At 35.3% G+C, this 17,572-nt stretch overlaps 1 protein-coding gene across 1 annotated transcript in view; it reads left to right on the top strand.

Moving 5' to 3' along the window:
* Positions 1 to 7,749, top strand: part of LOC132543669 (cdc42-interacting protein 4 homolog) — a 43,629-nt gene extending 35,880 nt beyond the window's left edge. The window contains exons 16-18 of the mRNA XM_060207185.1: positions 86 to 121; positions 5,544 to 5,674; positions 7,586 to 7,749. Of these exons, the coding sequence (XP_060063168.1) occupies positions 86 to 121; positions 5,544 to 5,674; positions 7,586 to 7,749 (331 nt within the window). The remainder of the gene's footprint in view (positions 1 to 85; positions 122 to 5,543; positions 5,675 to 7,585) is intronic.
* Positions 7,750 to 17,572: the final 9,823 nt, after the last annotated feature.

Genomic DNA, 17,572 nt, shown 5'->3' with positions numbered 1-17,572 from the left:
CATCTGCCAGCATTTATAATACTGTTCAACTTCTACAACAGTGTAATGAAACATTTGATTGATGGTGCTATGTATTTATTTCCAGTGATGATGAGTTTGATGATTATCCTGTGCCTCCCAGGTTGGTTTTGTCTTTGTTACTGATATATAACTCTGCAGCAGTACAGTATATATACCAGACCTTCTGATTTTTGATCCTCTGTTACTAATATAACAGCCAGGCTGGGTGAAAGCATACCTCAGTAGCTTGCATTAGAACCAGAAAAGCTTGTAATACTCACACCCACTTCTGTGCACATTAGCTCAGCATTTCTGAAATCTGAAAACTTCAAGATATGAAAACTGTTGATTAAGATCAGAAGCAGGGACACTGTTTTGTTTTTCTGCCTAGGTATAATATAAAATATTTTTCACTTTTGCTAATAGTATGTAGCAGTTTACAGTTCCTAACAACGTTTTTAGATCACAGATATTAGTTAAATAATAGTAATGCTGATGTAAGTGGTGTACCACTCCACTTTATCACTGGGTATAAAAGTTTTAAATGTTCAGTAATAACTTTGAGGTTGACATCATCAAGGAGGATCATTTCAAATAGTAAAGACATAAGTTACCTACTTTTGCTTTTTTTTTTTGTTTTTTTGTTTTTGTTTTTTTTTCATTTTCCAAAAAAAAAAAAAGAAAAGGTTTTTGCATTCTGGAAGTATGTTTTAACCTCAGTGTGACTTCATCAGCTAACACGAGAAAAGGAGTTATGATAAATTTTAACTAATAAATTTTAACAACCTTTATCATGTTTCTAGTCACTAGATCTGTAGAGCATAGTCATTATCACAGCAGCTGCTTTCACCCATCCTGACGCAGAAAACTTTCCAAAATGAACTAAATGTATAATTATCCTGTTTGGATTTCACTAAGTTACCTAAATTCTCTACAAAAGCTGTAACCTATGAAGGCTGATGGGCAACTAAAATCTTGATATTTCTAGGCTACTTGTATACTCTATGAAGGTTGCTTTGCTGCCAAAATTCTCAATGGTTTCCTGAATCTTCCACAGAGGTTGCTGGATTACTAGGATTCTAGTGATGTTGCTTGGTTACCTAAATACTCAATGGAGGTTGCTAGGTTACCAAAGTTCTCTAGTGCTGTTGCTAGGCTATAGAGGTTGCTAGGTTACCGAGATTCTCTATGAAAGACTGATGGGTGACCTAAATACTCCTTGGAGCTTGCTTGATCAAATAATCTATAGAGGACTTTTCAGAATTCTTTACTGAGGCTAGTGATTAATGAATTCTTTGTATTAACATAAGTAACTAGTTTGAAGCTAACATCTTTGTTTTCAGCTCATCTGACCTTTTAGGCCAGATGTGTGTATTTCATGGCATGTCCTTCATCTGTCTGTCACCTGAGCTATAAGAATATAGGTGTATGTTTGCTCACATTATTGTACAATTTCTTGTCTCAGAGATGGTACTGCAGAGTTAATCGCCTAAAGAAAACCGTTTAGATTTACCAAGAAAATTTCTTTTATGATGTCCAAATGTCAGTGATATCAATTTGTTCAAATCAATACTGTGAGCAATGTTTAGTGTCACCTCGAGTGAAATCTGTCGTCTCTTGGGACTTTTTTTCTAATGAGAAGTTTTCATATATGTTTTTATTTTCTCTCACATTTTGTTTTAACTAACAGATCACATGATTTGTTGGAGGTGACCCACTAATAATGTACAATTTTTTATCTGTTCTTTTCTGTTTATTTTTTCTAATATTCCTCGAGTGTTTGCTATTATGTTACATTGGCAGTTTCATTATAATATGACAAATAACAAAAATATTACTATCTCTGGAGAATTAACTGTAGATTTCTTTGCAATTGATTATGATCATTGTGAAAATTTCATATCTGTAGCTGTATATGATGTTGAGATGTTCTTATCAAAAACAATTTTCAACAACTAATTTGTGTGACATATCCTTGACATCTGCATTGTTATAAAGTTATGATATATTACAGGTAACAATTTAAAGTTGCTGGACTGTCTGGTCTCTATTAGTTACAGCATGTAGTTGTTCTGTGGCACAAATTTAATTTCTATGTGAATCTTTTCTTGCCTGGCTTATTCATTCACCTGCCTACTTCTCCTGTAAAATATGCACTATTTTACCAATATTGAATGATGTACACAATACACCGACTGTTGTATTTTCTATGTTTCCTCTGATTTTCTTCTACACTTGATGCATTATCTTTTTACCCTTTAATTACATTGCATTAATTAGTCACTAATCAGAAAGGTTTATGAATTACAAGAATACAATTGACACAATTCTTGCATTTAAAAATGATATTTGAAATTCAATAGAGTATTATATATATTTTATAAAGAAATGAAAAAAGCGAACACACATGTCATAATTTCTGTTTTGGAGCTCTAGATGTTAATCTGGTATGATTTATGTATCAAACATGCTGATTTTAGATTTCAAAGTTTAAAGTACTTTCAAGATTCATGATTTCTTTTTTTCTTATCTTGAAAATGATGGGGATAGACTTTCTGTAAATTGATACAAAGTATAATTTGATGAATCAAATTCATACTGTTTCCTTTTTCCTATTACTTTGACCCTCTTGTCTGAAAAGTTCTAAAAGATCTTGGTTGAATAGAAATTTTAGCTATACAATAATTTATAAATCTGAGGATCCAGGAAATGAATGAGGTGTTTCCTACACTTAAGTAGGGTGAAGTACTTGACAGAAGAACCAACTACAGGAAGTATACATATATAGACTTCATATATATACATTGAAATGCTGTAGTGTTAGACTTCATTTCTCACCATGAAAGAAATTATTTACAATAATACATCCGTATCATTTTCATAAACATATATAGATTTATTAGCTAGTTAACATATTTATTGTAGAAAAATTCATATTGTCATTTTTGTTTTTTTCTCATCTTTTTTTTTTTTTTGGTTATATTGTTTTGTTCTGTTAATGAATGAAGGTGGTTCTTTTCACTATTGATGTGCTACTTATTTTGATTTTGAAAGCAAATTCTTCACTGTCTTCTGCTTTCAAACCATTCCATTTCAGGATATATAAAGGCAGGAAGTTGGGCTATATAGACAGGGATTATAGGAGATTGGGCTATATAGACAGGGATTATAGGAGATTGGGCTATATAGACAGGGATTATAGGAGATTGGACTATATAGACAGGGATTATAGGAGATTGGGCTATATAGACAGTGATTATAGGAGATTGGACTATATAGACAGGGATTATAGGAGATTGGACTATATAGACAGGGATTATAGGAGATTGGGCTATATAGACAGGGATTATAGGAGATTGGACTATATAGACAGGGATTATAGGAGATTGGACTATATAGACAGGGATTATAGGAGATTGGACTATATAGACAGGGATTATAGGAGATTGGGCTATATAGACAGGGATTATAGGAGATTGGACTATATAGACAGGGATTATAGGAGATTGGACTATATAGACAGGGATTATAGGAGATTGGACTATATAGACAGGGATTATAGGAGATTGGGCTATATAGACAGGGATTATAGGAGATTGGGCTATATAGACAGGGATTATAGGAGATTGGACTATATAGACAGGGATTATAGGAGATTGGGCTATATAGACAGGGATTATAGGAGATTGGACTATATAGACAGGGATTATAGGAGATTGGGCTATATAGACAGGGATTATAGGAGATTGGACTATATAGACAGGGATTATAGGAGATTGGGCTATATAGACAGGGATTATAGGAGACTGGACTATATAGACAGGGATTATAGGAGATTGGGCTATATAGACAGGGATTATAGGAGATTGGACTGTATAGACAGGGATTATAGGAGATTGGACTGTATAGACAGGGATTATAGGAGATCGGGCTGTATAGACAGGGATTATAGGAGATCGGACTGTATAGACAGGGATTATAGGAGATCGGGCTATATAGACAGGGATTATAGGAGATTGGGCTATATAGACAGGGATTATAGGAGATTGGGCTATATAGACAGGGATTATAGGAGATTGGGCTATATAGACAGGGATTATAGGAGATTGGGCTATATAGACAGGGATTATAGGAGATTGGGCTATATAGACAGGGATTATAGGAGATTGGGCTATATAGACAGGGATTATAGGAGATTGGGCTATATAGACAGGGATTATAGGAGATTGGGCTATATAGACAGGGATTATAGGAGATTGGACTATATAGACAGGGATTATAGGAGATTGGACTATATAGACAGGGATTATAGGAGATTGGGCTATATAGACAGGGATTATAGGAGATTGGGCTATATAGACAGGGATTATAGGAGATCGGGCTATATAGACAGGGATTATAGGAGATCGGACTATATAGACAGGGATTATAGGAGATCGGACTATATAGACAGGGATTATAGGAGATCGGACTATATAGACAGGGATTATAGGAGATCGGACTATATAGACAGGGATTATAGGAGATTGGGCTATATAGACAGGGATTATAGGAGATTGGGCTTTATAGACAGGGATTATAGGAGATTGGGCTATATAGACAGGGATTATAGGAGATTGGGCTATATAGACAGGGATTATAGGAGATTGGGCAGGGATTATAGGAGATTGGGCTATATAGACAGGGATTATAGGAGATTGGGCTATATAGACAGGGATTATAGGAGATTGGGCTATATAGACAGGGATTATAGGAGATCGGGCTATATAGACAGGGATTATAGGAGATTGGACTATATTATAGAGATTGGAGGGATTATATAGACAGGGATAGGAGATTGGGCTATATAGACAGGGATTATAGGAGATTGGACTATATAGACAGGGATTATAGGAGATTGGGCTATATAGACAGGGATTATAGGAGATCGGACTATATAGACAGGGATTATAGGAGATTGGACTATATAGACAGGGATTATAGGAGATTGGGCTATATAGACAGGGATTATAGGAGATTGGACTATATAGACAGGGATTATAGGAGATTGGGCTATATAGACAGGGATTATAGGAGATTGGGCTTTATAGACAGGGATTATAGGAGATTGGGCTATATAGACAGGGATTATAGGAGATCGGACTATATAGACAGGGATTATAGGAGATTGGACTATATAGACAGGGATTATAGGAGATTGGACTATATAGACAGGGATTATAGGAGATCAGACTATATAGACAGGGATTATAGGAGATTGGACTATATAGACAGAAACCTTGATTAAAGAAGCAAGCATTGTAAATGTGGATTATCAGAGATAGAAGTTAGGCATCGAAAATTAAAAGACTACAGGGGTTAAGGAAACAGAGAGGAGGGATGGAAAAGGTTGGTTCTAGAGACAGATTACAGTTTGGATGGAGAAAAAAAGAGCCAGTGAATCTTTAGGTGGATAGTAGAGAGAGCTTATATGTACATGGGGTTTTGAAGACAAAGATTTTTTATAAAGTTATTGTGAGGTAACTGAGGACGATTGCTTTCAGTTCTATCCCGGACGAGGACATGATGCCAGAATCCATAGAACAGGAACCAGTGGAACCAATAGAAACAGAGGAATTTGAGGAGGAAACCTTCCAAGTGATTGGCACTTGTCGGGCTGTGTACAGGTTTGATGGTAGGTACATTTTCATGTGTAAAAGTCTGTTTAGCCATTCATCAAGATAACTAAGTTTAGACATAATGTTGATTCATTCATACATAGACAGAATAACATGACTGTCATTGATGAATAAAGGTATTCATTAAAAGCATTGTATACCATGTGAGCTTTGCAGACACATTTTGCCACACGTTCATGTAGTTAATTAAGTGCTGTAGTTTCTAACTTTATCACTTGCTGAAGTGATATGTTAATAGCTCACCTGGCCCGAAGTGCCAAGTGAGCTTATGGCATACGTCGACATCTATCCTTCAACTTTTTCATACAAATCCCTATTAGGCCTCAACTCTTTATGTGGAAGTAATCGATAAACAGAGCATGGAGTGTAATTGCAGGGAATGTATTGCAGATTTGCATTTATGTATTGTCAAACAGCATATCATTACACACTTTTGCAAAATAATTGCACCAAGGCTATTTCCTTACAGTAAACATCGATAAGATCAATTTTGATAAATATTGAATTAAATGCATAGTTGAATGATGAGGATTCGAAACTCGGCATACTAATATGTCTAACGATAACGTCCGCCATTACACATGACAACGGACCATGTGCTTAGAGCTTCTGGTTCGTAGCAATATCAGACGTGAAGCAGGATAAAATGAAACCAGCCAATGTCTAAAGAGTTGAACATGTAAGTGTTTTAAAAGGTAATTGTATTATCATCATCAACATATTTTCAATGTCCCGAACGAGGCACTGTCTTTGCCGATTCTTAGTTTTGTCTTGATAGTTGCTATCACATTTATAAACACTTCATCCTGATTTGCATGATATTGACTCGGATAGTTTACATTAAGTTGTACAGTCATATTTGTTACTGTTGAGTCCATTTGTGTCAGTTTTGAGTACCAGATAATCCCGACAATCAATGATGGCAGCCCCACAGAATCTTTGTTTTTTCCATGAAAAAAACACTCGAAAGTTCTATAGCTATGTAATGTGTACACACTTCACTTTGGACATTTATTTTCTCAAAAAAAAAAAAAACCCTTCCAAAAAACTGCTAATTATGGGTTTTTACGGCAGGATAATGAAACATGGTATATACATTGATCATACTAAGACAATCTGCTGTGTACCAAGTTCAGGACCCGCAACTCCTTAATTATGGAGTTATTGCCCTTTGTTAAAGTTTTGTATCTAAAGCACAACTTTTAATTGCTTGCATTTAATCTAGGATTATGAATCATGGTGGATACATTGACCATACTAAGACATTGAGCAGTTTACCAAACTCAGGACCCTTGACACCTCAGTTATATAGTTATTGCTCTTTGTTAAAAAAAATCTTGCCCAGAGCATAACTAGCTTGCAATTAAGATAGGATAATGAAACTTGGTGTATACATTGATCATATGAAGACAATGCGCCCTGTATCACTGTTAGGACCCACAACAGTTATTGCCCTCTATTAAAATTTTGTGTTTAGGGAGCATTCATCAGCTTCACTGATACTCTTTTCAATTAAGGGGAAGGATGGTCGGGTGGGGAGGTGAGAGGTATAGTGTTACCCATATTTGTTTATCCTATCCCATCTCACCTGTCACAGAGGGATCTCTTAGCAGGTTTGGTTCATATATATCTAGTTCACTAAACTGATTTAAGAGTTTCCTTGAGAATGATTCACGTGATACAAGTGTGCTAAAAAATGTATATAAATGTCAAAGGATTGCCATTTTCCTTGAAAATTTAAATTAGAGTAATATCAAGAACAATGATGTGGAAAGTTAGTAGATATTAAGATACCTTTGTCTTGTTTTAATGAACATAAAGGTATTTCTCAAGTTAATGATATAAATTATGTATCAGCAATAACATATGGTTTGATATATGAATACCTGTTACCTGTGTACTTACAGCTGACAATGGTAGTTCTGTGTCGATGGAGGAAGGTGAGGAGATGGCCGTGATAGAACAAGACCAGGGCGATGGCTGGACCCGGGTCAGAAGGAAGGATGATACGGAAGGATTCGTGCCCACGTCATATATACAGTGTCACTTCTACGATCAAGATGAGGTTTGAGGTCCAACTGAAAGCTGTGTGACCATCAGGAATCGTGGAAGACAAAGTCAAATTTTATATGGCCTCTAACAAAGAGCTGATATTTGTAACCTCAGAGCCAGAAATATATATGTCTCGGCTTAAAGCCAAGGGCTTTTTAATTTTTTTTTTTTATTTTTGTTTTTTTTTTTTTTTCTCGCAACCTTGGAGTGAGGATCTTTAATTTGTAACTATGAAGCCACTTTTCAGTTTGGGTTTTTAAGCCAGAAAGTGTAACCTTTATTATCCTGATCCTGATCCAGACACAGTAATCTAGCCTAATCTGTACTAATTGGGCCTGGCCTGTACCTAAGTGTTCTGTGTGGTGGAGAAACAGACAATTGACCCAGTATTATGATTTAGCTGACAGCTTGTACAGACATGGAATCTGCACCTGGATAATTCAACTGTGATGTTGATAGTAAATAATTACTGACTACCCTACTGGCCGAAAAGAGACGGTTATGGTCCTTGGACAACAGAGCTCTGATGGTACAGGAAGAATGATTTTTAATGGTGAAGGAGAGAGTCCGTAACATTTTGTCATTGGAAATTTTCAGTGAGACTCTTACCAAAGGGACATAACCATAACCATCTGTATTATTAACACATGAAAATTTTTTGATTTTCTTTTTTTTTTTAATCGAAACCTTATAGTATAGAAAAGAAATACTATTTTGGTTTTTTAAAGCTGCCAGCTTTCGATGTGTGTTCATGTGTTGGCTGAGAAGGAAAAGTGTTTAATTGGTCAAATGATTACTCAATACTACATATAGTCCTGTGCATTTAATGTGCACTAATCTGAACTTATTGTTCTATCATTGCTGTTTCTTAAGAATGAGTGAAAGGTGGCCAAGTCTTTATAATGGTCGAAATGGAAGATTGTAAGGCATTAGATTGAATGATGTACCAGTCAGAATGGACGATTAAACAAAAGGCTCTGTTATACAGATTCCTAGTATATCATGTTCCTTCTGTCCTCCTCATTGTACACAGACAATGACAGTGGCTCTTAGTCATATGCCTTTATATCTCTAACTGTAAATTTTATTCAATGATTTTGTAATTTCACACATTAGTTGTGTATAAGTTGAATGTATGCAGCTTCCCCCCCAAACATTCTTTTTATCACTTTTTCCTCACATATATGAGTCCAGCTTGTAACAAGATAAATTCTGGCTGTCCTATCTAATGAAACTTGTAGTTTATAACCTAACTAAATGTGTATTCACTTAAATCCAACCGATCACAGTTCCCCAGTATGTATTGGATTCAGCTATTATGAAATTGTGGACTGTATCTTCAGAGTTTTCTACAGTCAATTTTTTTTCATTGATTCAATGTATTGATTTCAAAGAAACTTAAAAATATAGATTGATATTTGAGAAAACTGTTCACATTAAGAAAATTCTCCATTAATCATCAGTGGTAGTTTTCCCTTTATTTCTTTGCCTACTTGCCCTACTGTTTCAATAGGGAGTTATCTCCCTTCTAAGATATTTTCAGGTATCCACATGTTATAATGCCACAAGCTATGACAATTTCATCCATAGAATTGATATTTACTCTATTGCAAATGTTTTGTTCCACAGGGGCCTGTAACATTTTTTCTGGAGGGGATGAGAGTGTGTATGCTATACTATAACTATCCCCCAAAAACATGGTTACAGACCTATGTGTTTTGTTCCAGTCTTTGTTGAATTTTCTAACCTGTATAATTTGTAGGGAGTTTATTTCATCAAATTGATACACAGTATTTTGTTTTTGGTGTAATCATTTTTTCTTTCAAAACCAATTCAAGTCTTCCTCTTCTTGTAGTTAACTTTAATCAACTTGAACAAATAAGTATTGCAGAATATTTTTTATCTTGATATAAGATTGTTTTTCTAAATATCATCCAACTTCATAAATTTTATAACAAACATTTTCTTAAATTCTTGAGTTTGGATCTTTATGGTGCTTTGATACAGTTATTACCATCAAATTATCAAACAGTTTTTGTAAATTTCTTTGAAAATTCCACAAATTTGATAAATTTACTGAATTACCATGTACAGGTCATAGCGTTGTTAACATGAGATTTGTATAATTATCTCTTGTAGAATATTTGACTTCTGGACACAGATTAATCTGAATACTGAAAGATGGTTATAGAAAATACACAGAAACTTTGTAATATTGATATTGTAATAATTATGACAGGGTGATTTCAGTTAAAACACCTGTCCCACCCCTGGACTTCAGTTGAGGAGTACCTCCCATAGAATCTAATTGATAATTGCTTAGAAGTAATGGGCTAAAACACAGCCACGGATAGAAGTGATTATTTGTTCGGAGGGGTGGAGTAGATGTTTTAGTGAAATATCCCTCTGTTGATATGTGAATCATACAGTATTACTACCATATGTAAATTTTATACACTGATCACACCATGTATTTGCAAACAATCAGTAAATCCTTTTAAAAATATGTATTTTAAACATGATTATAAACATAACAGCTGAGAACTTTGTACCTGACAGTGATATTTATCAGAATTTCATAGCAACAGTTTTGTTGAATTTATATGTAAGAAAGTTACTGGTACTAAAATCAGTCCTACTTTTGTAGTCTTACCATCATTTTACTACCTGTAGAACTGTAGTGGCAAGTTTATGTTGCTACTGCTATGTTCTTTAGAATCACTAAAACAATTGTTACACATGACTATGGAGGCTCAATGTCATCCAAAATAATTGTCACACACCATCATTATGGAGGCTCGACATTATCTATTTACATAAATAGTCACCAAGAATATGTCGCTTTAGTGAGCAAGTTCATTAGGTGTGGCTTCCGGCAACGTGTCATGTATAGATCAATTCATTGCTGCATATATAAGATATTTGAAATCAAATCCAAAATGTGTCGCAGAGTATTTATAAGAACATGCTATTGTTTCCTCTCCCAGTTTATACCAATCATGTAGTCGCTATGTTGTCATTTAGTGTTGAGATAATTGTCTCGGGATGATCAGTACATCGCATTTGATCTCGTAGCATGTTGATTGGATAAAGTTTACAATTTTCATTAACTGGTCACAAAATCTGCTCAACCTGAACCTCAACTTTTTACAATCAGCACCGACAGTGAGAACTGGCAATATCTGTCTTATAACCACTCATCTCTGTACATTGTGTGATGTCACCACTCATCCTGTACAATGTGTGATGTCACCACTCATCCTGTCCAATGTGATGTTACAATGTGTGATGTCACCACTCATCCTGTACAATGTGTGATGTCACCACTCATCCTGTACAATGTGTGATGTCACCACTCATCCTGTACAATGTGTGATGTCACCACTCATCCTGTACAATGTGTGATGTCACCACTCATCCTGTACAATGTGTGATGTCACCACTCATCCTGTACAATGTGTGATGTCACCACTCATCCTGTACAATGTGTGATGTCACCACTCATCCTGTACAATGTGTGATGTCACCACTCATCCTGTACAGTGTGTGATGTCACCACTCATCCTGTACAGTGTGTGATGTCACCACTCATCCTGTACAATGTGTGATGTCACCACTCATCCTGTACAGTGTGTGATGTCACCACTCATCCTGTACAATGTGTGATGTCACCACTCATCCTGTACAGTGTGTGATGTCACCACTCATCCTGTACAATGTGTGATGTCACCACTCATCCTGTACAATGTGTGATGTCACCACTCATCCTGTACAATGTGTGATGTCACCACTCATCCTGTACAATGTGTGATGTCACCACTCATCCTGTACAATGTGTGATGTCACCACTCATCCTGTACAGTGTGTGATGTCACCACTCATCCTGTACAGTGTGTGATGTCACCACTCATCCTGTACAGTGTGTGATGTCACCACTCATCCTGTACAGTGTGTGATGTCACCACTCATCCTGTACAGTGTGTGATGTCACCACTCATCCTGTACAATGTGTGATGTCACCACTCATCCTGTACAATGTGTGATGTCACCACTCATCCTGTACAATGTGTGATGTCACCACTCATCCTGTACAATGTGTGATGTCACCACTCATCCTGTACAATGTGTGATGTCACCACTCATCCTGTCCAATGTGTGATGTCACCACTCATCCTGTCCAATGTGTGATGTCACCACTCATCCTGTACAGTGTGTGATGTCACCACTCATCCTGTACAGTGTGTGATGTCACCACTCATCCTGTACAGTGTGTGATGTCACCACTCATCCTGTACAATGTGTGATGTCACCACTCATCCTGTACAATGTGTGATGTCACCACTCATCCTGTACAATGTGTGATGTCACCACTCATCCTGTACAGTGTGTGATGTCACCACTCATCCTGTACAATGTGTGATGTCACCACTCATCCTGTACAATGTGTGATGTCACCACTCATCCTGTACAATGTGTGATGTCACCACTCATCCTGTACAATGTGTGATGTCACCACTCATCCTGTACAATGTGTGATGTCACCACTCATCCTGTACAATGTGTGATGTCACCACTCATCCTGTACAGTGTGTGATGTCACCACTCATCCTGTACAGTGTGTGATGTCACCACTCATCCTGTACAATGTGTGATGTCACCACTCATCCTGTACAATGTGTGATGTCACCACTCATCCTGTACAATGTGTGATGTCACCACTCCTCCTGTACAATGTGTGATGTCACCACTCCTCCTGTACAATGTGTGATCACAGATTTTATATGGTATGATTCCTGTTTTATCTCATTTTTACTCACTTCCTTTTGGAAAAATATTTGAAAAGGCACATGAACACGATTATGAATGGATGTCAGACGTGACAGTAATTTCATATAAATTACACCAAGAATTCTAAAATCATTTTGTTATCCACACAGGTTAATGTTGGCAACGTTCCTTCAATTTTATCCCACGATACATCCTTTTTATTTTGCCAGTATTCTGTATTGTGATGCTTGCCAGATCACTGATAATTAAATATTAAACATGTTTTAAACTGAATTTTATTAAACAGAGAAATACTTATTAGAATAATAGGCAATTGTTTATAGTATGTCCTTTATAAGGTAAGCTGTACATTTCACTATAAAGGGAGCAGATTTAACACTGATTGATATTTGTAGGAGGCAAACAAACAAGCATATATTAAGGACCTGCACCTCCTTGCCAGAACACTTCTTTACTTATGATATTTTGGAATCAATCCACCAGTTTAAAACCAAATGCAGGAAGTGTTGGCATATTTTGTCACCATCTGATTAATACTTGATATATGACCATATTTCATAAATCTGAAATTGCCACAAAATAGATATAAGATGTCTGTAGGTTAGTCTACCGTCACTACTGAGTATCTGATAGGCATGCTAGATTTTGTTTTAAAAATTATGTCCATTGAATTGATGAATTATATGACGAGAGTGGGAAAAGTGCCTTTAGAGGTTTTAATGTAGCTTAGATTAAAAGTGGTCCATATTCTCAGTGAAGTGTTGCTCTTCTCATCAGCCAGATGTGCATGTGGATGTAATCATTCATCAAATTGGCCTATAAGAGGAAATGAGGTCCATCTCATTCCTCAGGTTTTAGCCATTTCATCCATCATATTTGCCCTTATGAGCCAATGAAACCCATCTCATCTCTGAATGTAAGGCTCTTTTCATTCATCAAATTTGGCCCTTATGAGGCAAGGAGACTCACCTCATCCCTTTAGTTTGGCCCTTTGTATTCATCAAATATTGTCCTTATCAGGAGACGAATGAGGCCTATCACAAAGTCTCATCACTCCATTGTGACCCCTTTATCAATTGTGCAATAATTTTATACATTGTCACATAGTCTTCAAATCAAGTAGTATTAATTGGCTATCTTGTGTATATATATCAATCAAATCGATTAATTATATGATAGGTAGAAAGAGTATAATTCTTTCGTAGACTTTGTTATGCCGATGATGTTACACAAAACTACGTTATAGTCAGTAACTATTTTTACAGAACTCACAATGTTTCTTTAAAATAACATAAATACCTGTCATTTCTTTTTGCATTAAACTTTAAAACATGATTTTTGAACCGTTATGTATTGATATATGAGAGACAAATTATCAAAATGATTTTTATTTCACTCAGTACTAGATTTGATATTTCTTCTCTTGTGAAGGATTATCTCTGTATAAACTTGTACCAAGATTTCACGATAGTCATTGTAACAATGATCACAGAAGTGGATCAATGCAAAGCACTATAAAATTGGAAATTTTGATTACAAGCACAGATCAAAATATTATAATGTAAACATGCAGATGGTACAGTTTTTTTAAAAATATAATTATGTATTGATGGCCCATTAATGTAACTATAGGTATCTGGTCTACATATTCATCATAAAGAGCTTTTCAGTGTTAACATATGAACACTGCAATCCTTGAATTGTATAACAGGAGACAAATACACACATGCAGAGGGCTGATATTGTTATTTTTTATCATTAATATGCATTATGAACAACGGATGGATTTATCCTCTAATTAAGATATATTTATCAGAGATTGTTTATGGTCCTCAGAGAGGTTACCCAGTTCTGAACGGGAAACTGGCCAGTATAGTTTACCAGTATAGCACACACGAAGTTATACAAATAATTTCCCCCAAAAATGTGTTTGACATTTGGACTGCTGAAGAACAGGTACCCATGTGACCATTGTAAGGTCCTTTCTAGATTCAGATGTGTTGGCTTCATTTCACAGGAATCTGATTGTTAGAGCTTTTCACACTTCGTTCCTGCTAGGGTGTAGAAAGTTAGGATCCAAGCAAAAGTGGTAGAAGTCCATGTCCTTTACATATAACCGTGAATTACGTTTGTATTTCGACCGAAGTATTTATGAATATATCAGCCTATTTTATGATCAGAGGACCAATGTTGTGAAGACTGTAATAAGAATAGGATATAAAGCAATATGTAAGAGTATTAACGATAACATCATTAGCTTCTGTGTTCTATGTATGTTGATGTCATGGGTACTCTTAATCCACCAATTTATTTGTCCACAGAAAACGAGATAAAAATTGACTTTAGTACAAAGTAGAGCAAACAAAGCCACAAAATATCATCCACATGAAAATATGTGATTGTGAAATATATTTTTGTTTATTGACAACATGCTGTAAAAGTTGTGATAAGGAACAGATTCTATTTTTCTTTATTTTCAAATCAAATTCTTAAAATTGATAAATTGAAAAGAAGATAAATTAAGAGAATTATAGTCCATTTCTAGACTGCTTTGAAAAACTCTCCATTTTACTCAAGTTTTGGCAACACTGAAAATTTTAAATGTCTAAAACAACATTAACAGCATGTTTGTATACGAGTAATGATCCATGATTTATCCGTATATTCCTTCAGTGTACCTAGAGATCTAGGTTTTTGAGGATATGTTAACATGCCAATTGTCTCCATATAATGTAATAATCTACTCAGTGTACACCTCATTATTTTTCATACGTTTGTAAAAGTGGCTTTGGATGCTTTCAAAGGCCCATTGACATGCCAAAATGGCAAGTGATTTAACTGAATATTATATCTAATATACTGATCTTTACTAATCCCAGTCTATCTATAGCCTTAGTAGGGGAACAGAATAAGGAAAATTCCTGCTCTCATTTCTAAGTGTCACCTAATGCCAACTTGAGATCCTTCTCAATGTTCCCTTAGACAAATTAAGTAATTTTGGAATTTTGGAAAGTCGGTAGTGAAAACTTGGAGAAGTAAAATAATTCACTGATGTATAGATATACATATTGAATTAAGAATAAGGATTTTCCAAAGAAAGACATAATTTATTGACAAACAACAGCATTGCATCAAGATAGACATTGAATACCTCATGGTTGGCGTTTTACGTGATTTTTTTTTTGTAACTCCTATGTTAAATCCCTGCTGAAACTTCGACATTGTCTTAACCCTATATAAAGTATATACAAATTATCATTTTAATGAGTATGATATATATGTACATGTTGTAAATTTATGTACATTTTTACCAGAATGTAGATTACGGTGTAGTCTACCGTATTAGTGTATAGTGCTTCTGTATTGCCAGCATGGTAGTATATATATATACCTAGTATATCAAATATATATAAACCTGTAGTCCAGAATGTAGATCTACTAGAATGCAATATATTTACCAATTATGCTCATTTTCACTGGCTGGTTCTCTATGTGATGTCACACATTTTTGTTAACTCATATTTTTTCACAAACAAATCTTATCTGTCGATGTCGACACAATTTAGTCATGTCATTTTATATGATGCTTGTTTTATTACTTTATTTCAGTGGAATGTTTGAGCTTGTTTTGAGGATTTGTCTGAGAATTGTGATTGGATGTGAGTGAGACATGGTGATCAGAGTGAAAAGGCATGAAATTGTGACGTAATTCAATCAGACTTTGATTCCAGGACATTCCTGATACTTTTTCTGGACAATTTAAGAAAAAAATCCTGATACTTTTTCTAAGCAATATAAGATAAGATAATGTCTTCTGATGACAGAAGTTTGGATGAAGAGTGATGTTAGAAAATACTATTCCTGACAAAGGCTCTGATAGATACTTAATATATTGTGATAGTCAAGTTTGGTATAGGTCAAAAGTGTTATTGTCTAGGAATGTTTTAAAATGATGACTAAATACACAAATGATATAACCATTGTCAAATTGATGTTGAGATGTTGTATTCACAATATTGATCATTACAATATGGAGTGTGCTCTTTATCAGATCATGACATTCAAAGGTAAATTAAAAAAGAATTTTTGAAATTTAGTCATAAAGTTTTGATATGTACAATCTCCCCCTCCCCGCCTCCCCCCATTTTAATCAGTAATTGTTTGGTACCCACAATAGGAAGCTCAATAGAACATATTAACACATGGGCTGTAAAGTAAACAAAAGCAAAATATTGATCAAAAGCACAATCTGTAGGTATACTTGTACTTTGAAAAATCTTCATTCAGTAATTAGCACTGGGTCTGGAATCCTAGCCTGGGTGATATTCTTCATTCAGTAATTAGCACTGGGTCTGGAATCCTAGCCTGGGTGATATTCTTCATTCAGTAATTAGCACTGGGTCTGGAATCCTAGCCTGAGTGATATTCTTCATTCAGTAGTTAGCACTGGGTCTCGAATCCTAGCCTGAGTGATATTCTTCATTCAGTAGTTAGCACTGGGTCTCGAATCCTAGCCTGGGTGATATTCTTCATTCAGTAATTAGCACTGGGTCTGGAATCCTAGCCTGAGTGATTTAGTGATTTGTGATTGTGATATGATGAGAAGTAATGTTATAAAGAAATCTTTATGTATGAAATGGTTTGTTGATATGTATGAAGAGAGGTGAGTGTAGAAATGTGATATTATATAAGTTTCCGTGTGAAACAGTGAGAGACACCTTCGCTGTCCCGTCAGCATTTTGATATTCTATTCATTAATAAGTACTTAATGTATGAATGTTGCCTATTTAAATCAGTGTATTTTACCCTGTAACTCTGGTGATTGTGGTAATGTTGGACGTTGATCAGTTCTACAGCTTGTTTTACTGCTATCCCTATCTGTAGCCGTGTCCTACCTTTACATTGTGAACGCTTTCCATGTGATCGTATTTCTTCTTGTGATATCCTCTAGCCTTTCCCTTGAATCATCTGTCATATGAGATAATCATGATTATAGCCATCTGTTTAATGAAAAAAGATACCAGTTCTACAGATAAAAGATATTGCATTGTATT

Source organism: Ylistrum balloti, unplaced genomic scaffold, assembly GCF_031769215.1.
Source record: "Ylistrum balloti isolate Yb309-2 unplaced genomic scaffold, AGI_CSIRO_Ybal_v1 Utg369762, whole genome shotgun sequence".
NCBI lineage: Eukaryota > Metazoa > Mollusca > Bivalvia > Pectinida > Pectinidae > Ylistrum > Ylistrum balloti.
This window is presented reverse-complemented; position numbering and strand designations above follow the sequence as displayed.